The 26,918-nt window shown below is 44.5% G+C and overlaps 1 protein-coding gene across 3 annotated transcripts in view; it reads right to left on the reverse strand.

Annotated features, from left to right (window-relative positions):
- Positions 1-26,918, reverse strand: part of LOC124717136 (retinol-binding protein pinta-like) — a 271,365-nt gene that overhangs the window by 91,124 nt on the left and 153,323 nt on the right. For all 3 annotated transcript variants that reach the window (XM_047243876.1, XM_047243878.1, XM_047243877.1), the window contains one exon: positions 15,343-15,483. In XM_047243876.1, the coding sequence (XP_047099832.1) occupies positions 15,343-15,472 (130 nt within the window). In that variant the 5' untranslated portion in view covers positions 15,473-15,483. The remainder of the gene's footprint in view (positions 1-15,342; positions 15,484-26,918) is intronic.

Genomic DNA, 26,918 nt, shown 5'->3' on the forward strand with positions numbered 1-26,918 from the left:
GTACTAGTGCCGACATTGTGCATGCTCTGTTGCCTGTGTCTATGTGCCTGTGGTTCTGTCAGTGTGATCATGTGATGTATCTGACCCCAGGAATGTGTCAATAAAGTTTCCCCTTCCTGGGACAATGAATTCACGGTGTTCTTATTTCAATTTCCAGGAGTGTATTCATGATGCTGTCTCCATACCCGCACAGGTCGATGCGCTCGATACAATTTGAAAATAGACTCGTTCGGCCAGGCAACATGTTTCTACTCATCAACAGTCAGATGTCGGTGTTGATAGGCCCAGGCTTTGTGTCGTGCAGTCGTCAAGGGTACACGGGTAGGCCTTGGGCTCGGAAAGCCCATATCGATGATGTTTCGTTCAATGGTTCGCACGCTGACACTTGTTGATAGCCCAACACTGAAATCTGCAGAAATTTGCGGAAGGGTTGCACTTCTGTGCTTTGAACGATTCTCTTCAATAGTCATTGGTCCCGTTCTTGCAGGATCTTTTTCCGGCCGCAGTGATGTCGGAAATACGATGTTTTACCGGATTCCTGATATTCACAGTACACTAATGAAATGATCGTACGGGAAAATCCCCACGTCATCGCTACATCGGAGATGCTGTGTCCCACCGCTAGTGCGCCGACTATAACACCACATTCAAACATACTTAAATCTTGATAACGTGCCACTGTAGCAGCAGTAAACGATCTAAGAACTGCACCATACACTTGTTGTCTTTAATAGCCGTTGGCGACCTTAGCGCCGTATTATGCCTGTTTACATATCTCTGTATTTGAATTCGCATGCCTGTACTAGTTTCGTTGGCGCTTGAGTGTATAATGCTGTACTCAGTATAATTTTTATTATTGTTATAGTAACAAGACACAAAACATTAACACTCCAAAGTCTTTCAGTTTCTGCCACTGCAGATGTAAAGAGACCAAAAATCAAGCGACTTACAAACGGTAAGAACAGAGCACACATATGAATTTGGTTGATTTGAAGTGTAGTAGTAGATGAAAGAGTTGCTGCTAGGACGAGGATTACTGCAGAAGAAGCATCTTTTGTAACAAACTGGACCGGCGGGGGAAGGGGGAGGGGGCGACGTACTACTTAATATCTGTTTACACTAAGGGATAATCGTCGATGAAAGGGTGCCAACCACTGAAGCATATCGACGTACGAAACGCTGCGGATCAGCCTGGACGTCGGACTACGGGGCAACTTTACGGGGATTTCACGGTTGCGTACGTGTCAGGTCCCATAGTAAGAGCGGAATTTTTGGTGCGTTATCTACCGCTTAATGACATGGCCAATCCGTGGCTTGTGGGCGCCGCCACTCTGTTGCCAGCTGCAGGTTTTCGTCGAGATGCGGCAGGGTGCACGGCTAAACTCGTGCAAGACACCAGTGGCGAGTACGCTGACTTACTGAAGCACGGACGAGACCTCAGGAAGCACCGGAGCACATAACCCCACGACACGGTGCAGCACACACAGACTACAGACGGCCCAACAGACTCCTACTGACCTCTGCGCTAGGCACCAGATAGACCTGCCACAGCAAAAGCGGAATTTGACGTCATGATCCGTGAAAGCGTTTTGGAAAAAGATACATATCATGAAGCCATTAAAGTCTGAACTGTCGCCAGTAGCTACTAGGATGGTTTTAATACCCTAATACTACTCCTTTGGTAATTTTATAGTATTCAGGTATGTATGTCAAGCGGATTGCGTTTTGTTTCCCATTTCATACCTGTAATAAACTAAGGATTTTTAAAGTTATGTAAGGCGGTTCCCAGCCTCCAGTTGTTTTTCTAGTCATGACTGCCTCCTTGGAGCTGTTGGTATGTTTGTATTGTATTGAACCGGGGACCTAGAAACGACGGAGAGGCTTCTTCCGACCCCCTCCCCGGTAACGTCTCATACCAAACGAGTGTAACCCCAAATGTTTGCTTACAAGGGAACCTCCCCATCGCACCCCCCTCAGATTTAGTTATAAGTTGGCACAGTGGATAGGCCTTGAAAAACTGAACAGAGATCGATCGAGAAAACAGGAGGAAGTTGTGTGGAACTACGAAAAAATAAGCAAAATATAGAAACCGAGTAGTTCATGTGCAACATAGGCAATATATAGGCAAATGAGAACATAGGAGTGCCGTGGTCCCGTGGTTTGCGTGAGCAGCTGCGGGACGGAAGGTCCTTGGTTCAAGCCTTCCCTCAAGCGAAAAATTTTAATTTTTTATTTTCGGTTTACATGACAAACTCTTATGTTTTCATCACTTTTTTTGGGAGTGACTATCACATCCACAAGAAAACCTAAATCGGGCAAGGTAGAAGAATCTTTTTACCCATTCGCGGAGTGTATAAGTTAGGTGGGTCGACAACACATTCCTGTCACGTGACGCACATGCCGTCACCAGTATCGTATAGAATATATCCGACGTGTTTTCCTGGATCAAATGTTTTCGGTTCCCATTGGAGAGGCACGTCCTTTCGTCTACTAATCGCACAGTACTGCGGTGCGGTCGCAAAACACAGACACTAAACTTATTACAGTGAACAGAGACGTCAATGAACGAACGGACAGATCATAAGTTTGCGAAAATAAAGAAAGTAAAATTTTCACTCGAGAGTAGACTTGAACCCACGACCTTTCATTTCGCAGCTGCTCACGCTACCCACAGGACCACGGCGCTCCTGAGTTTACGCTATCCTTGATGTTGCCTATGTTGCGCATGGGCTATTCAGTTTGTATATTTTGCTTATTTTTTCATAGTTCCATACAACTTCTTCCTGTTTTCTTGATTGATCTGTGTTTAGTTTTTCAAGGCCTATCCACTGTGCCATCTTATAACTAAATGTGAGGGGGGTGGGATGGGGAGGTTCCCTTGTTAGTAGTATACGCTTACATGGAGACAGTGTTTGCACAACATTCACCGACATAGTGTAACTGAGGTGGTATAGGGGGAACCATCCCGCATTCGGCAAGGCAGATGAAAACCGCCTTAAGAACCGTCCACAGGTTGGCCAGCACACCGAACTTCGACGCTAATCCGCCGGGCGGATTCGTGCCGGGGACCGGCACGCCTTCCCGCTCGGGAAGCAGCGCGTTAGACTGCCTGTCTAGCCGGGCGGGCTTCGTATGTGTACTTTCTCTTCCTCTACGGCTGCGTGGCCTTCTGCCATCAGTGCATTGCTAGCCTGCACGGGCTGCTGCCAGCACACGGGATTTTAAGTTTTACTTACGTCGGGTTTATACAGTGATGCCTATCGAATTCAGTAATGTATCCTCCGGTATGTTAACAGTAAAGTATTTTTCAGATTTCTTCCATTCTCGACTTTTCGGTTGCATACTAGTGTATTATTTCTTTGGGTGACATTTCCTGTGTACTTATAGTACTTTCCCTACATATTAGTTAATTTTTAAGCATTTTTATCCGCGTTAGCAGTTTTCTGCCCCACTTTGTACACTTTGACAAGCAACTTTTGGGAGCACTCAGTTTTACTCTGACAACCCACCATTATGGTCTGACTCTTAAACGTGGATGACTTCTCAAAGTCTGGGACTCAGTGACTGTCGAACTACATCATTGAAATAAAACCATTGTGAGTACCCGTCACTATTTTTTGTTGAATGCCAACTCCATGGTTTGTATTTCTACAATTTCAAAAATTTCACACAGTGATATATATTCTTGACAGATAAACCTGAAGATGGATCTGTACCGAGATGAAACCGGTAGCTGCGAGTAAAGCACCTTCATACAGCTATGCGGCTTTTGCAAACACCTCTTCATTCTTTACTTTTTAACTGTTATAATTTTTATGATAATGTAAGTGGTAATCGAGTGTTGTTATTCGTATGACACAGTCATAACAGCTAATTATGCCAGGACTTTTAATATTCTTATTTTTAACTTATATCGTACAACCTGCTTGGATAGCTATGCATGTTAAAGCACCGCCTTCGGGACAGGGAGGTGCGCCAGCTCCAGATGGGATCCATTTGGCACATTACCGACAAGGGCAAATCTGACAGCCAGCCAGGATACGGTTTTTAGGCGGTTCCCCACATCCCACTAGGCGAATACTAGGCTGGTACCGAAGTGCCACCTCAGTTACACGATTCGCAAACTTTTGCTAACATTCACGTGAATAACACTACACGCAGACAGCTTGGTTACACATATTCTGTTCCTTGAGGGGCTAATGGGGTGGCGACACAAGTCGCATCCAGCCTCCCTTTGAGCTAAACACAACCAATGGCGGCTGCTGTGTAAGAGCACAGGAGCACGTGAACACCCCCCCCCCCCCCCACCCCCACCCCCAACTTTTGACACGTTCCGGAATTTTGGGTTATTTTCTCAGAGTGTCATTGAACGTAACGTTAGATGTAATCTGAAATACGAGGGTTGGAACTTTAATAGTGGCAACTATTTATTTACAGCTCGTTCAAAATAGATGCGTGTTTGAAAGTTTTACTGACCTTCAAAATAGTCACTAGCATTGTGTATAACCCCTTGCCAGCGTTGTGCAAGTCGTAGGATACTCTTAGGAGTGCCAGTTGTGTTGACAGTTAGAGCGGTGCGGTCTATTGCCCTACGAATTTGTAGCAGTTCTGAAGCGAATGCCGAGAAGTGTTTCCTTCAGTTTAGAAATCGAGTTGAACTCACGAGGGCTTAAGTCAGGGGAGTGCAGTATGTGATGTAGCACTTAGCAACTCCTTCAGTTAAACAAATCAGTAACAGCTTGCACTGTAAGTGCTTGAGCATTGTCCTACAAAATGATGGTCAGGTCCTGCAGAAACTGTCATCACTTGTGTCTAAGCTGGTCGTAGGTTGTGTTCCAAAAATGAACAGCATAGAGACAGAAGTGATGACACTTTCTGCAGGACCTGTCCATCATTTTGCAGGACAGTGCTTAAGCACGTACAGTGCAAGCTGTTACTGATTTGTTTGACTGATGGGGTTGCAAAGTTCTATACCACCTACTGCACTCCCCTAACTTAAGCCTTCGTGAGTTCAATTCGATTTCTAATCTGAAGGAAACACTTCACGGCATTCGCTTCAGAACTGCTACAGATTCGTCGGGCAATGGACCGCGCCACTCGAACTGTCAACACAACTGGCACTCCTAAGAGTATTCTACGACTTCCACATCGCTAGCAACGGGTTATACACAATGCTGGTGAATACTTTGAAGGTCAGTAAGACTTTGAAACACGCATCTATTTTGCACGAGCTGTAAATAAATAGTTGCCACTATTGAAGTTCCAAAGCTCGTACATGGCACTAAATCTACCGTGTCATGCTACACTGCTATTGTAGACTTCGTGAAACGCGGTATAATAGTCGTGGGCACACCTTCAATTGTGCACGTTTTAAGGACTTTTTGAGCACGCGCAACTGGCCTGACGTAGTTGCCTTACGGGCCAAATACATGCGTATTTTATAAAAAAACCTGCACACTTCATGCATGGCGGGCGTAGCTTAACTACTTGTTTACATCAATGCCAACAGGCGGTAGCACACTGCAGCAAACTTTTATCGCCGTGAACCTGGCGTAAATGCCGCTAGACGGTAGCGCGCTCCTCAGATATGCCAATTCACTCTCTACATGCTAAAATTAGATCGGATGTCAGTATCTGTTATAGCTATCCTGACAGAAAAACCTATTTTGCGGGTTTATGAATGAGATACAGTGTATTAAATTTTGGATTTTATCATGCAGTAATCCATTTGAGGCGCTGAGAACCATAAAACACATCATCGTCGACTGTGGGTCTTTAGCGTTTATTCATGCTTCTGACATCTGTTGATCTTATGGTGGGTCAGGTTTATCTGTACTGGAGGCCCACAATGTATGTATATATGAACATTCATGAAAAGCTGCCTCAATGATTTCTCCGATATTGACTTAGATTTGGGGTCGAAGACGGTGTCCTTTTGCCTCTTATGGTTCTCAGCACCTCATTTGTATTCTACTGAAGTGACCATCGAGGTAGACATTACTACCTGAATTTAATCATGTACACAAACGGCAGTTTGGAGTTGGTTGTTTACTGTGCTGCAAACGGCTTTCGTGTGCGATCTCAATATGAACTCTATTGAATCAGTTTGTGCTACCAGAAAAGAAACTTACTGAGGCCTCCCAGACCGGATCCGTTGACTCAGAAGTGATGAAATCAAATAAGGATGCCTACAAGCGAACATATAACGAATAAGTGTATAATAAGCGTAGGTTGTTGTGGAGGTGTAATTTAAGAATGTATTGGAAGTTAATTCGTGGACTAATACATACGTATGTTACGGATCTTGTACATTTGTCCCAAAGAATAAAAAAAAAAAAAAGCAGAACTCATCTTACACAAAAATGCGAAACGGGGAGTAACAAAGCCTAAACATTATTTCATTCTTACCATGAACTACTGTTAATTATGTACAAAACAACAAAATTCCACAAAAATAATTACTTCATTTTCAGACAAGTTACCATCATCATCATCATCTTGGACAGTTTCCAGCCTCTCAAGGCCTCGGCCTTAACTTCTCTATCTCCTCCTGCAATGGTTCCACCTTCATTAACTCTCTGATCCTCTGAATTGTTAACCTGTCTATCTTTGTCACTCCAATACTGATTCTCAACAATTTCATCTCACTGGCTTGTATTTTGCTTTTCTCTCTTCCTTTCATAACCCAAGTTTCTGAAGCATATGTCAGGATCGGGCCATAGTATGATCGGTATGTAACCTTTCTGCTAATTTGGGGTACATCCTTGCTGCATATCAGGCTTCTGACCCTCTTCCGAAATGCTTCTGCTTTTCTCCCCCACTCGTTAATTTCTCTGTCGTTTTTTCCATCTTCCTCAGTATTTGAAACTCTCCATTCTCCTCAATCGTTCCACACCAATTCTTATTCCAGTTGTTCCTCTCTCATTTCTTATTGTGATAATCATTTCACTCTTACTTATACTAAATTTTATCCAATATTATTATTATTATTATTATTATTATTATTATTATTACCATTATTGCCAATTGCTCTAGTTGTATAAACTTGTTGATAAGCATAAATGTTACATAGCAGATGCTACTAACGTCTGTGCCATCCCTGCGCCGATCCGGGACAAAGGCACCAGAAGCAGAAGAAGAAGCTATGTTAGAGCGTATAAACTTTCAGCTTTAGTATTCCATTATTACAGTTAAGAACTTGAAAAAAGCAATGTACAGTGCAACGGGGTTTAGTACAGGCCCCACTCGCTGTTTCTCTGGTTTGCCACCAGACAGCAGTGCTTGGAATACACTGAAGTGACACAAGTGATTGGGTAGCGGTATGCACAGATGGCGGTGGTGTCGCGTATACAAGGTACAGCATATAAGGGCAGCGCATTGGCGGATTTGTCATTTGTACTCAGGTTACTCATGTGAAAAGGTTTCCCAGTTGATTCCGGCCACGCCACGGTGATTAACAGTCCTCGATTGCCGAATAGGAGCTGGAGCTAGACGCATGGGACATCAGGAATTCAATATTCTGAGATCCACAGTGTCAAGAGCGTGCCGATCACGCCAAATTTCAGGTGTTACCTCTCACGACGGACAACGCAATGGCGAATGCCCCTCACATAACAACCGACGGCAGCGGCGTTTGCGTAGAGTAGTCAGTGCTAACAGACAAGCAGCTCTATTTGAAATAACCGCAGAAATCAATGTGGGACGTACGACGAACGTATCTGTCCTGCGGCGAAATTTGGCGTTAATGGGCTACGACAGTAGACGACCGATGCGCGTACCTTTTCTAACAGTACATCTCCTGCAGCGCCTTTCCTGGACTCTGAGCACATCGGTTGGGCGCTAGGTAACTGGTAAACCGTGGCTTGCTCATTCTTGACAGTGGCTAAATTGGACTCAGTAAAGGAACTGGACAGTGTGAAGAATTAGGGCTTTGCATGAGCGCTGATGACGGCGCTGTTGAGCACCCAACAAAACCAAACATCATCGTCAACATCGTTAAAGTCTTTCTTAAAATGACAACATCGATGTCTGACATAACGAAGAACAGCTTTTCATTTTCCGTGACAAGTGTAATTGAACGATGGTCATAAAATTGAAAATATACAGTAACAAAAGTTGGTGCATTAACCAGGTATTGACACATTGCTTGAGACTGATGGGTATTGACACATTGCTTGAGACTGATGGCTGTCAGTTCCCATTCCGCCACAGTACCGACCACACATGTGTATACTACATACATACCGAATGTTGCATTTGTTGTATGTTGTAATGGGCATCAGCTGCCATATTATTCACATGCGCCACGCCACAGCAACAAATACGACGTGATTATGTCTCGTATGAAATGATGTAAATACTAATTGGTCAGTTGCTAAGTTGTTATAGCGTAACGTCTTTGGTAAGACGGTACCTTTTACATTTCTTCACTTTAGTGGCTAGTTCCTTATTGTTTTATTTTCACTGCCTTTTCTATACAATAATGTGTATTTTCAGTTTTATGACCATAGTTCAATTACACTAGCCATGAACGATGAAAATCTGTTTTTCATTATGTCACGTACAGGTGTTGTCATGTTAAGGAAGATTTCAACGATATATGAAGCCATAATGGCAACAACACTAATCAAGAATTTAATGTTATGTATTCTGTGATTAATTTGTGTATACATACAATACCGTGTGCAGTTCTGTAAGCTGTTGTAAATTACTAACATGGAAAATTTGTGTTTTAGATCTGAAGGTGGCTAGATTGTTAGCCGAAACTAGTCATCAGGCCAAATAAAGAAGATCTCATGTGTGATCTTGACTTCACACGTTTTAAATACTTTGCACAAATAAAAATATAAAGAACTGACAACAGATCACGTATCTCCCTGTTTACAGTTTCAACATACTTGCTAAATTTTGCTACTTTTCAGGTATCAAAACTAGTGAACAGTGCAATTTTCAGGATTGCTTTATACACTTTCAAAAACAAGAAGTGATATTATCATACTGCAGTACGATTAAAATTACTTGATAGTTGACGTCTGTCACGTGTCGCCACGGTGTTGCCACACCGGCCGCTGGCTACCGCTCGGTTATGGGCGACACACAAACACAGCGGGTCCCTTCACAAATGTTGTTAGTGTGAAACGCGGAGCAATATTGGAAGTGGCAGCCGCGAGTATGACGGAAATGTGAGGTGCACTGTTGATAGTTGATCTAAAGCGACTACTGACTGAGCTGCGGCAGACGATATGTTTTGTAGTCCTGGGCTTAAACTCTTGTCCTTAGCTAATCACAACCGCGTGATGCGCAACGTGTCCCAGAAAATGGCTGTCAACAATGTGTGGCAGAACTAAAATCACAATCGCTTTGTCCACGGCGATTGAAGCTAATCTTTACGAGCAAACTCAAGATCGAAAACGCACTTTTCAAGAGGTTCAAATGGCTCTAAGCACTATGGGACTTAACATCTGAGGCCATCAGTCCCCTTAAACCTAACTAACCTAAGGATATCACACACAGTCATGCCCGAGGCAGGATTCGAACCTGCGACCGTAGCGGCAGTGCGGCCACAGCGGCCGACAAACGCACTTTCCAAAAACACCATAATTAAATTCGCTTTCCGAACTAACAACAGTTTAAGAAGGAAACTACACTTCACAACCATCAAAAATTTCAACTAATCAGAACCAGAAATTTACAAAATCTCATTCGGTACGTTAGTTGAAATAACTTCTACAGCGGTGAGATAGGACGTAATTTCATCACACATTTCCGTGAAAACGAAGAGTCGGTGAAAACAACCAATGAAACTTCAATCTACATCCAGCAAACGAAAATCACTCACCGCAAAACATCGAAACTGCTCTAACAACATCTGTCGGCTCATTTATGTAATTATCTATTAGGTCATTTATGTATATATAGAGAATAATACAGGAGTCGCGAAAGAAAACATACAATTATTTAATTGCCAAAATAAAGTAGAGGTTGAAGTCTATCGTCAAAACCTGTATTACTGAAATACGCAGTTTAGGAATTTACTTCTTAAAAATAATGCCATTTAAATGCAATCCAGCACGTCTACGGCGCTCATTTAAGCAATGAACAAAATTTTACGAGACGGGTTGGCATGTAGCCACTGGGATGGCGTGGGGCCAATTTATATCATCCCTCATGGGGAATAATTCTCCAGGGAAAATTTGAAGACATCGTAGTATATACGCATTGGGCATGGGTGTTGCGGCTCCGTCATGCTGAAACCACGTTTTTTGATTAAAACCAGGGAGGTTTTGCAATTCAGACACCAAAAATTCATTTAACACCGTTACAACACGTTCAAAATTCACTGTAACTGCACCATCGCTGTCATCCTCGCAAAAGTACGGGCCAATTTTTCCTCGAGCCGACACCGCAGCCCGTTCAGTAACTTTTAGCGAATGAAGATGATTTTCATGCTTCTGTTTAGGATTAACCGCACTCCAGTAGCGGCAGCTTTGCTTATTGATGTGACGGTCAGGGTGAAAACGATCCGCATCAGAAAATAAGAAGTTTTCAAATGACGGGTACTCAGTCACATCATTAACAACTGCAACCTACGACTGGCATCCTAAGGCTTTAATTCTTGAACCACTTGAATTTTGTAACGGTACAGTTTAAGGCCTTTGTGCAGAATTCGGTGCAGTGATGATCTATGCACGTTTAAAGACCTTGCACGTTTCCGAATGGAGAGGTTAGGGTCGTCACCAACCGACCGGTTGACACTGTTCACGGATTCGGCCGCTCTTGATGACCTTGATCGCCAGCATTCCGGTTTGGCCAGTGTTGAACCGGTCTCCTCAAATGTTTTGATCCATTTCCGGATAACACTTGGAGCGTCATTCACATTATGCAATCCACGATCACTGCGTATTTTCTTCCGTGCCACAGTCGCGAATCACAGCTTTCGTAAAATTCTCTCACACGGAACGCTCGATCAGCTCCGGAGAAGTTCTCCGTATCGACTGAATTCCTAAATGTATGAAGGTAGTATCTGTTTTTTCGGACATGTCTGAAAGAACAGATACTATCTTCATATAGTTAAGGCTAACCGACCATTGACCTTATTCTTCTGTGGGGATGCACACGTATTGCCTGAACTCTCATGGGAGTCTGCCGCGAGTAATGACTGTAATGGGCAAGGGCACTACGAATGTAGTGTGTGGACATTACGTTTTGAATGTGGATCTCATGGGGAGCGTGCAAGGGATAAATCCCTGCAGTCGCACTATACTCTGTGCCCTCGGTGGCTCAGATGGATAGAGCGTCTGCCATGTAAGCAGGAGGTCCCGGGTTCGAGTCCCGGTCGAGTTACACATTTTCTAATGTCCCCGTTGATCTCTATCAACGCCTGTCGACAGCTTAGGGTCTTGATTTAATTATCATTTCATTGAATTCCTAAAGGCCGAGCAAGTGATGACTGTACCCCTCACTGTCATCTGATTTGTTGCGCATGTCCAGTGACCTCCTCAAATATAAACTTTCTTTTGAGACACTCTGCAGTCGCCTTATCACACTTCCCTGGGGCTCTCGTGACGATACCCATGTCTCTGATGAACACTCGCCGTCGAGGACAACATACAGGCAGCCAATTCTGTACGCTAAGACCTTTCTCAGCAATCTGACGGGGGACACCATGTCAAACGCTTTCTGAAAATCTAGGAATATAGAATCTGCCTGTCGCTCTTCATCCATGGTTCGAGGGATATCATGTGCGAAAATGGCAAGCTGAGTTTTCCACGAACAATGTTTTCGATATCCGACGATGTTCTATGGGCAGAACATTTTCTGTCACGATAAAATTTACTATAGAGGTACCTGGGGCAGAAAGGAGTAGCTGTGGCAGCACGTGCTTCTGCTGTTTCCAAAACCGAAGACTGCTGCAACCTATTGTAGTCACGTGTAACTATGGGATGTTCCGCAATTCATGTTACACACTTCCAGAGTTTGGTGGGGGGAATTAGTAGATCGAGTTTTACACAGGAACCCATGTCCGGAAACGTCATCCAACAACGTTATAATGCGTTTAAGTTATAGCCGCCGGCGCATGTAGATGTGTGTACATACATGGTGATTCCGTGATGACGTTGCAAACTTTCTAGGATGATAGAGAAGGATAAATGTAGCAGTTTGAGGGATGGTTCCCTGTACCAGAAACGAACGAGCCGAAAGTTATAAGCGGAAACCGATCTCTCACTGACAGTGGAATACGTGTACTGCTACTATAGTTGCTAACACCGTAAGGTAGGCAACTTGCAGAGGTGGTAGTATGGACCAAAACAAGGAAAAAATGTCCGGTAAATATGGGCTCTAGAACGTAAACCTAAGAGCTATGAGCACTCGTTGATCTTCCCTAGTCTCAAATATATCTCCTTTAGTGAACAAGTGTTCATAGCTCCTCAGGTATGCATTTTACAGCCCATGTTTACTAGACATTGTTTCCTTGTTTTTTTTTTTTTTTTTGTTTCTTGTTTTCATACTACCATCTCTGAAAGTTGCGTACCCTACAACCTTAGCAACAGCAGTAGCTGTACATATATTCCACTGTCACAGGCATCAGAACGGTTTTCGCTTATAACTTTTGACTCGTTAGTTTCCGAACTAGCGACTCTTACCTCAAATAGATGCATTTATCTTTCTCTATCGTCCTCGAAAGTTTATAATATGAACACGGAATCACCACGCATACAGGGTGTTACAAACAGGTACGGCCAAACTTTCAGGAAACATTCCTCACACACAAATAAAGAAAAGATGTTATGTGGACATGTGTCCGGAAACGCTTAATTTCCATGTTAGAGCTCATTTTAGTATGTACATTCCAGCCCATGACTCGCGACTGGGGAAGACCTAGAACGACGAGGACACCTGCAATCGATGAGGCAATTCTTCTTCAGCGTCAGAGAAGTTGTTGCTGTACAAGGTAACGTTGACCACGTCACTGTATGGAGAGTGCTACGGGAGAACCAGTTGTTTCCGTACCATGTACAGCGTGTGCAGGCACTATCAGCAGCTGATTGGCCTCCACGGGTACACTTCTGCGAATGGTTCATCCAACAATGTGTCAATCCTCATTTCAGTGCGATTGTTCTCTTTACGGATGAGGCTTCATTCCAACGTGATCAAATTGTAAATTTTCACATTCAACATGTGTGGGCTGACGAGAATCCGCACGCAATTGCGCAATCACGTCATCAACACAGATTTTCTGTGAACGTTTGGGCAGGCATTGTTGGTGATGTCTTGATTGGGCCCCATGTTCTTCCACCTATGCTCAATGGAGCACGTTATCATGATTTCATACGGGATACTCTACCTGTGCTGCTAGAACATGTGCCTTTACAAGTACGACACAACATGTTGTTCATGCACGATGGAGCTCCTGCACATTTCAGTCGAAGTGTTCCTACGCTTGTAAACAACACATTCGGTGACCGATGGATCGGTAGAGGCGGACCAATTCCATGGCCTCCACGTTCTCCTGACCTCAACCCTCTTGACTTTCATTTATGGGGACATTTGAAAGCTCTTGTCTACGCAACCCCGGTACCAAATGTAGAGACTCTTCGTGCTCGTATTGTGGACGGCTGTGATACAATACGCCATTCTCCAGGGCTGCATCAGCGCATCAGGGATTCCATGTGATGGAGGGTGGATGCATGTATCCTCGCTAACCGAGGACATTTTGAACATTTCCTGTAACAAAGTGTTTGAAGTCACGCTGGTACGTTCTGTTGCTGTGTATTTCCATTCCATAATTAATGTGATTTGAAGAGAAGTAATAAAATGATCTCTAACATGGAAAGTAAGCGTTTCCGGACACATGTCCATATGACATATTTTCTTTCTTTTTGTGTGAGGAATGTACCCTGAAAGTTTGGCCGTACCTTTTTGTAACACCCTGTATACATACATTTACAGGTGCCGTCGCCTACGACTTTGACGCTCTTTAGGGTGATAAACAGTTAATTCTTAATTGTACGATCTTAAATGACAAGTAGTATAATAGTGCATAGCATTCGTTATACATCAGTAATGTAAAATGTTTAAATGTGTCAGTCATTACGCTCGTTGGATGAAGTTTCCGGACATGGCTTCCTATGCAGAACTTGATCTACTAAGTCCCCTCTACCACCTCTAGGAGGGTGTGACATTAACTGTGGAACACCCTGTATGTCTCTCACTGGAATGGAAAGTGCGACAGCCATGTTGACTTAGACCCGTGCATCCATGATGAGATTCCTGTTGAGAATAGCGGTATCATATTTGTTTAGCTGAAAAGATATATGGCTTAACCTTACTTTACAGATCGCAGTAACCTGCACCCGTTCTGTCTCATGTGAATGCATAACCGTATCTCATCATGGAGTATTCCCATTCAGAGACTTGTCAGACAACTTACATCTCTTTGACAAAAGAGAGGTCGAGCACAGCTATGCTGTTGAGTATGTATTCCACAGCTTATTACCAGGTACTACTATTAAAGTCCACGTGAGAAAGATATACCACAGATGAGCTGTACACAGATTGTTGCTTCTTACTACACTCCATTAACTATGAAGTCACCGAACCATGACCATATGTCAACAGCCAGTTTTCCCATGCAGTGTCAGGTGAAAGCAGTTTACTCACATCTCTTTGAATACGCAGAGGTATGCTGCAGCTGCATTGTTCACATACCGTGGCTTCTTTGAAGACCCCTTACAGTCTGCGAATCAGCCAGTAATGTATTTGGTATTGGAAAGTTTTCTATATAGCATCTATTGACAATAGCGTTATCACATTTCTTCGGCTGAAGTGAGGTATGCTGATGATATTCTGTCCACTTCACGGATTGTGGTTTATTACTAGGCACCTCCACCCACAGTCTGTTACTGATTCAGGGTCATGTGTCAATGGAGACTGCCCCATACTATGACAGTTTACTATAGCTACAGTGTCCATTATAATTATCCGGGCTGTTATTCCGTGGTCGGTTGATGAATTCTGACACAGAATTCATCAACCGACCACGGCATAACAGCCCGGATAATTATAATGGACATGACATTTCTGGCTTTGAAAGTCTAAATTTTAGTATAGCTACATTACATCTCCTTGGCTGCAGGACATACACCAATACTGTGCTGTTAAATTCATGCACTGCATCTCACCACCTGTCAAACTGCATTTACGAGAGTCTCGCAGTATTGTGCGACAGTAACACCTTAGCATGATGGGGGAGGGGGATGGCGGAGGCAAAAGTGTGCTACACAGGTTAAACCATTAATGTCTGTTAGTATAAAAGTGAGTGTTGGAGTCGAGTTGACTCACCGTCGATGTCAGGCAGGTGGGGCTGCTTGGAAAGCCACGCCTTGAGGTGGTCCAGGTCAGCTTGGTTGAGCTCCGGGTTCCTCTTCATCTCCTCCTCCATCGTGACGCACGTCTCCCGGATCGTCCACATGTTTGCTCGACCTGCGAACAGCACAAGGCCAAACATGCTTACTGTGCAACACTGCAGAAAGGGGTAACAACATGCTCACTGGTATAGCAAATGTTCCACATAAACAAAGGTGACATCGAGTGTGTCCCAAGCAAGAATAGTAGGACCTCTAATGTTTACAATATGTTGTTGTTGGTGTCTTCAGTCCAGAGACTGGTTTGATGCAGCCCTCCATGCTACTCTATCCTGTGCAAGCTTCTTCATCTCCCAGTACCTACTGCAACCTACATCCTTCTGAATCTGTTTAGTGTATTCATCTCTTGGTCTCCCTCTACGATTTTTACCCTCCACGCTGCCCTCCAATACGAAACTGGTGATCCCTTGATGCCTCAGAATATGTCCTACCAACCGATTCCTTCTTCTGGTCAAGTTGTACCACAAATTTCTCTTCTCCCCAATTCCATTCAATACCTCCTCATTAATTATGTGACCTATGCATATAATCTTCAGCATTCTTCTGTAGCACCACATTTCAAAAGCTTCTATTCTCTTCTTCTCTAAACTATTTACGTTCCACGTTTCACTTCCATACATGGCTACACTCCATACAGATACTTTCAGAAACTTAAATCTGTACTTGATGTTAACAAATTTTTCTACTTCAGAAACGCTTTCCTTGCCATTTCCAATCTACGTTTTATATCCTCTCTACTTCGACCATCATCAGTTATTTTTGTCCCCAAATAGCAAAACTCATTTATTACCTTAACCGTCTCATTTCTTAATCTAATTCCCTCAGCATCGTCCGATTTAATTCGACTACGTTCCATTATCCTCGTTTTGCTTTTGTTGGTGTTCATCTTATATCCTCCTTTCAAGACACTGTCCATTCCCTTCAGCTGCTCTTCCAAGTCCTTTGCTGTCTCTGACAGAATTACAGTGTTATCAGCGTACCTCAAAGTTTTTACTTATTCTCCATGGATTTTAAATCCTACTCCGAATTTTTCTTTTGTTTCCTTTACTGCTTGCTCAATATACAGATTGAATAACGCCGCGGATATACATTAGTTGATAAAATAAAAACTGAAGCGGCCAGAAAAGGAGGAGTTGAAGAGATGAATCTTGATGTGTTCAGAGGACACGTGGTGTTGTTTGAATGATTACAATACCTAGTAACATTTAGGAAGAACTAGAAAGTGTTAGTCCACTTATCAGCACAACATTACACTCCCTGTGGCTTGGATGCATACTTTGATTTAGCAGGAAAGGATATGATAAAGCCATTGCATCCTCTCCTGAGACAATCTGGACCACTAATATGATAAGTGGTCCTCGATATCCCGGATACTGGAACTGGGGTGGACATCCAAGCTGGCACCACATGTGTTCTATTATAGACAGATCTGGGGATCTCACCGGCCACATGAGTACCACAACATCAATCCAGAGAGTTCATAGAGACTTGTGCCAAGTGTGGACGAGCGGTGTCCTGTTGAAAACCGGCATCTCTACACTGTTGCATGAGACGTAATACATGAAGACGGCTATCAGAGTTCCATCAATCAGTGCCAACTGTGACCCAATGTCGCACCCAATAGCTCTGCACACCATGACGCCAGGTATTACTACACCGATCCATGTGGCAAAGGAGAGTCTTTGGCTGGACACAGGTATACCACATATACATCATTGTGGCTCTCCAAACCACTGGAAAAATGGGACCCTCCCACCAGATCGCTGCCCTACACGCCATCCCGGCAGTCACGGGACCACTCTAAACGAAGCCTTTTTGTGTTGTGGTGTTAACGACAGCCTAGGCACGAGACAATAGTTCCCTACTTCGGCTGCTAATAGTCTTCGAGGAATGATGTGGGTTGAGACAGAATGTTCCAGGAAGTCCACTAGTTGCACCCAGATGGCAAGCACAGACTCAAAGGGACTGCGACGAGCTTGGTACACAATATGGCGAACATTACATTTGGTACACTGTTGGAAATTTGTGGAACGTTCTATGGGACCATACTGCTCGGTCCCTAAGCTTACACGCTACTTAATCTTACTTACTCGAAGGACAACACACATACCCATGACCGAGGGAGGACTCCAACCGCGGCCGGGGGAAGCCACGTGAACCGTGACAAGGCGCCCTAGACCGCGCGGCTACCCCTCACTGTTTATGAAGAGTGTGACAACAGGGTTTACCGTTCTTGTCGAATACTGACAAGCATTCGGCCTCCCTTCGACAGCTGCCAAATCAGTTCTGCTATCATATCCAGTATCTCCTCGAACTGTGGTTCAGCACTTGGAGACGTATGGGACTCGAGGACGGCTTTGCGCCAGTTCGCGTAAATACTTGTCGGCGTCGATCTGACTGCCGCAGATAAAAGAGAGACTCATCGACAAACTCCGTAGAATGCCACCCAGTCTCTTAAACAGTTTCGCCAGTAAACGATACGTGGCCCAACTTTCACTAACCTGTTCTCGGCGGTTGGCAGTGAAACTCTGCCTGCAACCTTAGCCCAGTATTCGGCTGTCATCGCATTCCGCAGAGCCAGTCGGAAGACTGGGGAAACCATCTCTTTGTGTAGTGTGTTCCTCCTGGAGGGATGATCAACTCCGCTTGCGACTTTGTCCTGAGGCCGCCTCGCTACCGCTCGTAAAAACTCTTGCCAAAGGACTTTCGCAACAGACACATTGAAGCGTAGCGCCGTATATCGATCCTGCCTTGGAGGCGGTTAAGTGGGAGATGTGTCTGAGAGCCGGATAGTGACAGATGGTGACGCGAGACTGGACGCGCACGTAGTTTATCAGTCGATAGAGGACAATATTGGATAGGGGACTGAAATAGTTTCGATTGTGCCCACTAGAGTGAAGTCGCTGACCTGGTATTGGGCAGTAATCGAATGTTTTTCATAAACTGTTCTAGTATTTTCATACTGTGTTATTATGTCTTTTTGTGTAGGTAAAATGTTATAACTCTGTTTTAACAGTAGGAATCATGCGTGAGTGTGGTTTAAGGTTAATATGAAGATAATTGTTTAACGAGTTATGTAGTGGGATTTAGTGTAGGAATATTTAGAAGAAGTATGGATGTGTACAAGGGGGATTTTTATACAATAGATTTGTAAAGTAAGTTTGTGGTAAAGGGAAAGATAATTCATGTATAAATAACAACAGTAAATAACTTTATGCATAAACGAAACTTTAGCATATTAGATAATTACGTCGGTAAAAAGTGCAATCGTTAGGTTCACTATTTTGCGATTGGTTATTGATGGAAAGCGCGGACTGACGCGGGAGAGTGTTGTTTTGCTATTGGCTGTTGAGTAAACTGACCAATGGTAAAGCAATATGCTTCGCGAGCCGGCCGGAGTGGCCGAGCGGTTCTAGGCGCTACAGTCTGGAACCGCGCGACTGCTACGGTCGCAGGTTCGAATCCTGCCTCGGGCATGGATGTGTGTGATGTCCTTAGGTTAGTTAGGTATAAGTAGTTCTACGTTCTAGGGGACTGATGACCTCCGAAGTTAAGTCCCATAGTGCTCAGAGCCATATGCTTCGCGCGCCTTTCTCTGCTGGTAGAGAAGACAGAGTATTCTAGGGAGGAGTCGGAGCCTAGCCATGAAACAGTTGGGACGTGTGTAGTAGTAGTTCCGATGGAAATGATAAGTTGCCGGATCTAGCAGTGTTTCATACATCAAAAGTGTTGTAAAGTTGGTTGGTTGGTTGGTTTGTTTGGGGAAGGAGACCAGACAGCGTGGTCATCGGTCTCATGGGATTAGGGAAGGATGGGGAAGGAAGTCGGCCGTGCCCTTTCAGAGGAACCATTCCGGCATTGGCCTGGAGTGATTTTTAGGGAAATCACGGAAAACCTAAATCAGGATGGCCGGACGCGGGATTGTTGTAAAGTGACGGCGTAATTATTCCGATGGGTGTGTAGAAATTTCGGAATTTTTAAGTGAATTGATTTTTGGAGTATTTAGTACGAAGACTTCACAACAATTAGATGTCAAGTCTTCCACGTAAATGCTCCAAAATGCCTGAAGATGGCATTAGTGAGACGCCGAAACTGGTCGTATAAATTAAGAAACATCTAAAAACATATGGCTGTCCGGCGATTTCTCTGCGGTAAATATAGAAGTTTGGATCTCGCCATGGTCGTGCTCGGATAGCCTAAGTTGTGAAGACGACTCGTAAATCCAGGTTGAAGCCCCGGTCTGGTACAGATTTTCACTGCAGTCATTCCATTATGCATATGAAGTCTGTTCCACTGTATTCAGAACTGCAGATACGTTTCATGAAGTTCAGAGACGTTCGACACACCCAACAGCCCCCATCTACTCTCACCAGTCTTCATCTACAGGAATGGCTCTTCTGTGGTGAAAATAAGCCTGTATAAGGATGACATTGTACTCAACATATTCTACAGCTACGGAAGTACTAGAGTGCCAGGTTGGTAGCGCTCGGTCGATCTGTTCGCACTTTACACTTCAAACCAGTGTATGCAACAAAAATTCGTTAAACAAAATTCCAACTCTACCTCAAGCAACGCTAAACACTAGTCAACGTATGTTATGTGGGCCTGTGTGCTATACGCAAACTTTTAAATTTCCGTCTGCTACTAAGCACTGCGTTAACATCAGCTGTTAACAAGATAATGCCATATCATGTCAAATGTGGTGTACCAGAAAGACAGTAAAAAACGGGAGGTATGGTAATGACTGGAGACACAACATCGTTGTTACCAGTTCATAGATGTTGCCCACTGATGGAATCGTGTATACAGTTGGTGTTAACACCGTCAGGGTCAGTTACGGCCTAAAGATGGTGTACCGAATCACAGGAATGGGTGACCATATAGTAAATAACATCGAATTTTATTACATACTCTACCGATGTTGTGCGTCGTAGCAGTCACTTACGAGCGTTCGAAGCAACAGCCAGGGCGAAGATGGTGCTATCTGATTGTAGGAGAATGTGACATTTGTTTCCTTTTTTTAGTCGTCATACTGAGGAGATCATTGACAGTGAAAGTGAAGGCACTATTAAAAGAAGACTCAGGCTGTTTAGCGTTCTGCCAGGTTTTATGATTTAAAAAAAAAAAATGGTTCAAATGACTCTGAGCACTATGGGACTTAACTGCTGTGGTCATCAGTCCCCTAGAACTTAGAACTACTTAAACCTAACTAATCTAAGGACATCACATACATCCATGCCCGAGGCAGGATTCGAACCTGCGACCGTAGTGGTCGCGCGGTGCCAGACTGTAGCGCCTAGAACCGCTCGGCCACTCCGTCCGGGTTTATGATTTAAGCCTTCGTGTTTTGAAAACTAAAAGTTATTAACAAAATTTGAAAAATATATAGTTCTTAGCTCTGATGAAATGAAAGGAAACAATGATTTATATTTTGACCAGGCAGAGAGCAAAAAGATCAGAAAAGCTGACCAGCGAATTTGTCTTATACCGAAATGGAAAGAGGAAAAAGAAAGAAGTACGTCCCAGAATATTAAAGAAAAGGAAACTAGTAATATATAGTTTAGTAATAATAACAATAATAAAACAACACTAAAACATGGAGAATCTCGATTATATTCATGCCTGCGTATGAGTTAAACGTGTGCGTCGTGTGCGTATGTGCGTATAAGCCTCAGAGCAAAGCGGCGACGCGTGGGGGTTCACGGTGATGTCACAGTTTACAGCCCGGCTACAGTGTATTCTGTTAGAATTTCACCGAAATCCTCTAACCACTGTGTTTTTAATGATAAACGGTGACTTGTAGAATTACTGGTCGTACTGGCATAGCCCGTTAATACGATTGTTTGCAGAGTCGCTAAGTCGCAGCTTACAAGTTCGGCATGGTAGGCGTTTGTATGAAGAATTCAGCTGTAGAACTATGGCTTCCCTACCGTGCTGCCCCGTTAAGCAAGAGGCCCCCAATCACTCCCGCTGTTGTCTGTTTGGCTATGCGAAACTGTGGTGTCTCTGTGAGGGGGGGGGGGGGGGAGGGGGGGAGGCATGTAATATTGCATGCGAACATTCCAAGCGCTTCTGTTATCCGAGTGCATTGTCAGTTCGATTCGATGCCCAACCAGATCAGAGGTAGTGTTGTAGTGTTGCTTCCACAGTTGGCAGCACTGTGTACTGGATTCCAGAGGTGTGCAAATTCTCCTTCGAGTCTGTCTGCCCCTATTTCTGCCGCAACCATTAAAGCAGCTCAAACCGACGCAACGGAGAGACGAGAGTACCATGTACTGAAGAATACAGCGGTTACAGCAGTGGGTTTCCGCAAGCCTGGCAAATTTCACGGGGTCCGTTCAGCCTGTTGCAACTGACAACAGGTTGCGCTAGTTACTCCGACGTGACTATCGAACAGCCAGGTATATGTTTGTGTAGGTAGTTTCACTGCAGCTGAGATATCTTAACGGTGGGAGCAGCGCAATAAATAAATAAAACTATTCTACATCTACATCTACATTTATACTCCGCAAGCCACCCAACGGTGTGTGGCGGAGGGCACTTTACGTGCCACTGTCATTACCTCCCTTTTCTGTTCCAGTCGCGTATGGTTCGCGGGAAGAACGACTGTCTGAAAGCCTCCGTGCGCGCTCGCATCTCTCTAATTTTACATTCGTGATCTCCTCGGGAGGTATAAGTAGAGGGAAGCAATATATTCGATACCTCATCCAGAAACGCACCCTCTCGAAACCTGGACAGCAAGCTACACCGCGATGCAGAGCGCCTCTCTTGCAAAGTCTGCCACTTGAGTTTATTAAACATCTCCGTAACGCTATCACGGTTACCAAATAACCCTGTGACGAAACACGCCGCTCTTCTTTGGATCTTCTCTATCTCGTCCGTCAACCCGATCTGGTACGGATCCCACACTGATGAGCAATACTCAAGTATAGGTCGAACGAGTGTTTTGTAAGCCACCTCCTTTGTTGATGGACTACATTTTCTAAGGACTCTCCCAATGAATCTCAACCTGGTACCCGCCTTACCAACAATTAATTTTATATGATCATTCCACTTCAAATCGTTCCGCACGCATACTCCCAGATATTTTACAGAAGTAACTGCTACCAGTGTTTGTTCCGCTATCATATAATCATACAATAAAGGATCCTTCTTTCTATGTATTCGCAATACATTACATTTGTCTATGTTAAGGGACAGTTGCCACTCCCTGCACCAACTGCCTATCCGCTGCAGATCTTCCTGCATTTTGCTACAATTTTCTAATGCTCCAACTTGTCTGTATACTACAGCATCATCCGCGAAAAGCCGCATGGAACTTCCGACACTATCTACAGTGACTGTGGTGACTGTGACTGTGGAGAAATTAATAACTGGGGAATACACTGGTCAGGCAGAACATTATGGCAACGTGCCTCATAGCCGGTATGTCAACCTTTGGCACGGATAACAGTACCGACACGTCATGGCATGGAAGCAGTGAGGGCTTGGTAGATCGCTGAGGGAGTTGGTAACACATCTGCACACACAAGTCACCTAATTCCTGTAAATTACGGAAAAGGGGGGGGGGGGGGGGGCTTGAGCTCTGACACCACATTCACTAGCATACCAGATGTGTCAGATCGGTTTCAGATCTAACGAGATGGGATGGAAACACATCAGCTGCAACTCGCCACTGCGTTCCTCGAACCAATCCATCACACTCCTGACCTTGTAATATAGCGCATTATCTTGTTGAAAAATGCCACGTCCATCGGGAAACACGATCGCCATGAAAAGATTATGTGGTCTTCAGCCACTGTACAATACTTCTTCGCCGTTGTGGTACCTTGCACGGACTCAGCTGGACCAACTGATGCCCACGTGAATGTTTCCCACCGCATAGTGGAGCCGCCGACAGCTTGTCTCCATCCTGCAGTAGAGGTCTCAAGGAGATGTTTCCTGGAAGGCGACGGATTCGCGCTTTTCCATCGGTATGATGAAAAAGGTATCGTGATTCGTCAGACCGTCCAACGCTCTCACACAGCGCCAACGTCCAGTGCCGATGGTCACGTGACCATTTCAGTCGGAGTTGCCAATGTCGTGATGTTAACGTTGCCACATCTACATCTACATTTATACTCCGCAAGCCACCCAACGGTGTGTGGCGGAGGGCACTTTACGTGCCACTGTCATTACCTCCCTTTTCCAGTCGCGTATGGTTCGCGGGAAGAACGACTGTCTGAAAGCCTCCGTGCGCGCTCGCATCTCTCTAATTTTACATTCGTGATCTCCTCGGGAGGTATAAGTAGAGTGAAGCAATATATTCGATACCTCATCCAGAAACGAACCCTCTCGAAACCTGGACAGCAAGCTACACCGCGATTCAGAGCGCCTCTCTTGCAGAGTCTGAGACTTGACTTTGCTAAACATCTCCGTAACGCTATCACGCTTACCAAATAACCCTGTGACGAAACACGCCGCTCTTCTTTGGATCTTCTCTACCTCCTCTGTCAACCCGATCTGGTACGGATCCCACACTGATGAGCAATACTCAAGTATAGGTCGAACGAGTGTTTTGTAAGCCACCTCCTTTGTTGATGGACTACATTTTCTAAGGACTCTCCCAATGAATCTCAACCTGGTACCCGCCTTACCAACAATTAATTTTATATGATCATTCCACTTCAAATCGTTCCGCATGCATACTCCCAGATATTTTACAGAAGTAACTGCTATCAGTTTGTTCCGCTATCATATAATCATACAATAAAGGATCCTTCTTTCTATGTATTCGCAATACATTACATTTGTCTATTTAAAGGGTCAGTTGCCATTCCATGCACCAAGTGCCTATCCGCTGCAGATCTTCCTGGATTTCGCTGCAATTTTCTAATGCTGCAACTTCTCTGTATACTACAGCATCATCCGTGAAAAGCCTCATGGAACTTTCGACACTATCTACTAGGTCATTTATATATATTGTGAAAAGCAATGGTCCCATAACACTCCCCTGTGGCACGCCAGAGGTTACTTTAACGTCTGTAGACGTCTCTTCCATTGATAACAACATGCTGTGTTCTGTTTGCTAAAAACTCTTCAATCCAGCCACACAGCTGGTCTGATATTCCGTAGGCTCTTACTTTGTTTATCAGGCGACAGTGCGGAACTGTATCGAAAATGGCATCTACCTGGGAGCCTGTATCTCATATTTTCCGGGTCTCACGAACAAATAAAGAGAGTTGGGTCTCACACGATCGCTGTTTCCGGAATCCATGTTGATTCCTGAGGGTACATTCTGGGTTTCCAGAAATGACATGATACGCGAGCAAAAGACATGTTCTAAAATTCTACAACAGATCGACGTCAGAGATATAGGCCTCTAGTTTTTCGCATCTGCTCGACGACCCTTCTTGAAGACTGGAACTATCTGTGCTCTTTTCCAATCATTTCGAACCTTTCGTTCCTCTAAAGACTTGCGGTACACGGCTGTTAGAAGGGGGGCAAGTTCTTTCGCGTACTCTGTGTAGAATCGAAGTAGTATCCCATCAGGTCCAGTGGACTTTCCTCTGTTGAGTGACTCCAGTTGCTTTTCTATTCCTTGGACACTTATTTCGATGTCAGTCATTTTTTCGTTTGTGCGAGGATTTAGAGAAGGAACTGCAGTGCGGTCTACCTCTGTGAAACAGCTTTGGAAGAAGGTGTTTAGTATTTCAGCTTTACGCGTGTCATCCTCTGTTTCATCCCGGAGTATTTGGGTATGCTGTTTCGAGCCACTTACTGATTTAACGTAAGACCAGAACTTCCTAGGATTTTCTGTCAAGTCGGTACATAGAATTTTACTTTCGAATTCACTGAACGCTTCACGCATAGCCCTCCTAACGTTAACTTTGACATCGTTAGGTTCTGTTTGTCTGAGAGGATTTGGCTGCGTTTAAACTTGCAGTGAAGCTCTCTTTGCTTTCGCAGTAGTTTCCTAACTTTGTTGTTGAACCACGGTGGGTTTTTCCCGTCCCTCACAGTTTTACTCGGCCCGTACTTGTCTAAAACGCATTTTACGATTGCCTTGAACTTTTTCCATAAACACTCAACATTTTCAGTGTCGGAGCAGAAACTTTCGTTTTGATCTGTTAGGTAGTCTGAAATGTTGCTCCCATTACTCTAGCTAAACAGATAAACCTTCCTCCCCTTTTTTATATTCCTATTTACTTCCATATTCAGGGATGCTGCAACGGCCTTATGATCACTGATTCCCTGTTCTGCACTTACAGAGTCGCAAAGTTCGGGTCTGTTTGTTATCAGTAGGTCCAAGATGTTATCTCCACGAGTCGGTTCTCTGTTTAATTGCTCGAGGTAATTTTCGGATAGTGCACTCAGTATAATGTCACTCGATGCTCTGTCCCTACCACCCTTCCTAAGCATCTGAGTGTCCCAGTCTATATCTGGTAAATTGAAATCTCCACCTAAGACTATAACATTCTGAGGAAATTTATGTGAAATGTATTGCAGATTTTCTCTCAGTTGTTCTGCCACTAATGCTGCTGAGACGGGAGGTCGGCAAAAGGAGCCAATTATTAACCTAGCTCGGTTGTTGAGAGTAACCTCCACCCATAATAATTTACAGGAACTATCCACTTCTACTTCACTACAGGATAAACTACTACTAACAGCGACAAACACGCCACCACCGGTTGCATGCAATCTATCCTTTCTAAACATCGTCTGTGCCTTTGTAAAAATTTCGGCAAAATATATCTCTGGCTTCAGCCAGCTTTCTGTACCTATAACGATTTCAGCTTCGGTGCTTTCTATCAGCGCTTGAAGTTCCGATACTTTACCAACGCAGCTTCGACAGTTTACAATTACAATACCGATTGCTGCTTGGTCCCCGTATGTCCTGACTTTGCCCTGCACCCTTTGAGGCTGTTGCCCTTTCTGTACTTGCCTGAGGCCATATAACCTAAAAAACCGCCCAGTCCAAGCCACACAACCCCTGCTACCCGTGTAGCTGCTTGCTGCGTGTAGAGGACTCCTGACCTATCCAGCGGAACCCGAAACCCCACCACCCTATGGCGCAAGTCGAGGAATCTGCAGCCCACACGGTTGCAGAACCGTCTCAGCCTCTGATACAGACCCTCCACTCGGCTCTGTACCAAAGGTCCGCAGCCAGTCCTGTCGACGATGTTGCAGATGGTGAGCTCTGCTTTCATCCCGCTAGCGAGACTGGCAGTCTTCACCAAATCAGAGAGCCGCCGGAAGCCAGAGAGGATTTCCTCCGATCCCTAGCGACACACATCATTGGTGCCGACATGAGCGACCACCTGCAGATGGATGCACCCTGTACCCTTCATGGCATCCGGAAGGACCCTTTCCACATCTAGAATGACTCCCCCCGGTATGCACACGGAGTGCACATTGGTTTTCTTCCCCTCTCTTGCTGCCATTTCCCTAAGGGGCCCCATTACGCGCCTGACGTTGGAGCTCCCAACTACCAGTAAGCCCACCCTCTGCAAC

The sequence above is a fragment of the Schistocerca piceifrons genome, chromosome 9, assembly GCF_021461385.2.
Source record: "Schistocerca piceifrons isolate TAMUIC-IGC-003096 chromosome 9, iqSchPice1.1, whole genome shotgun sequence".
Classification (NCBI taxonomy): domain Eukaryota; kingdom Metazoa; phylum Arthropoda; class Insecta; order Orthoptera; family Acrididae; genus Schistocerca; species Schistocerca piceifrons.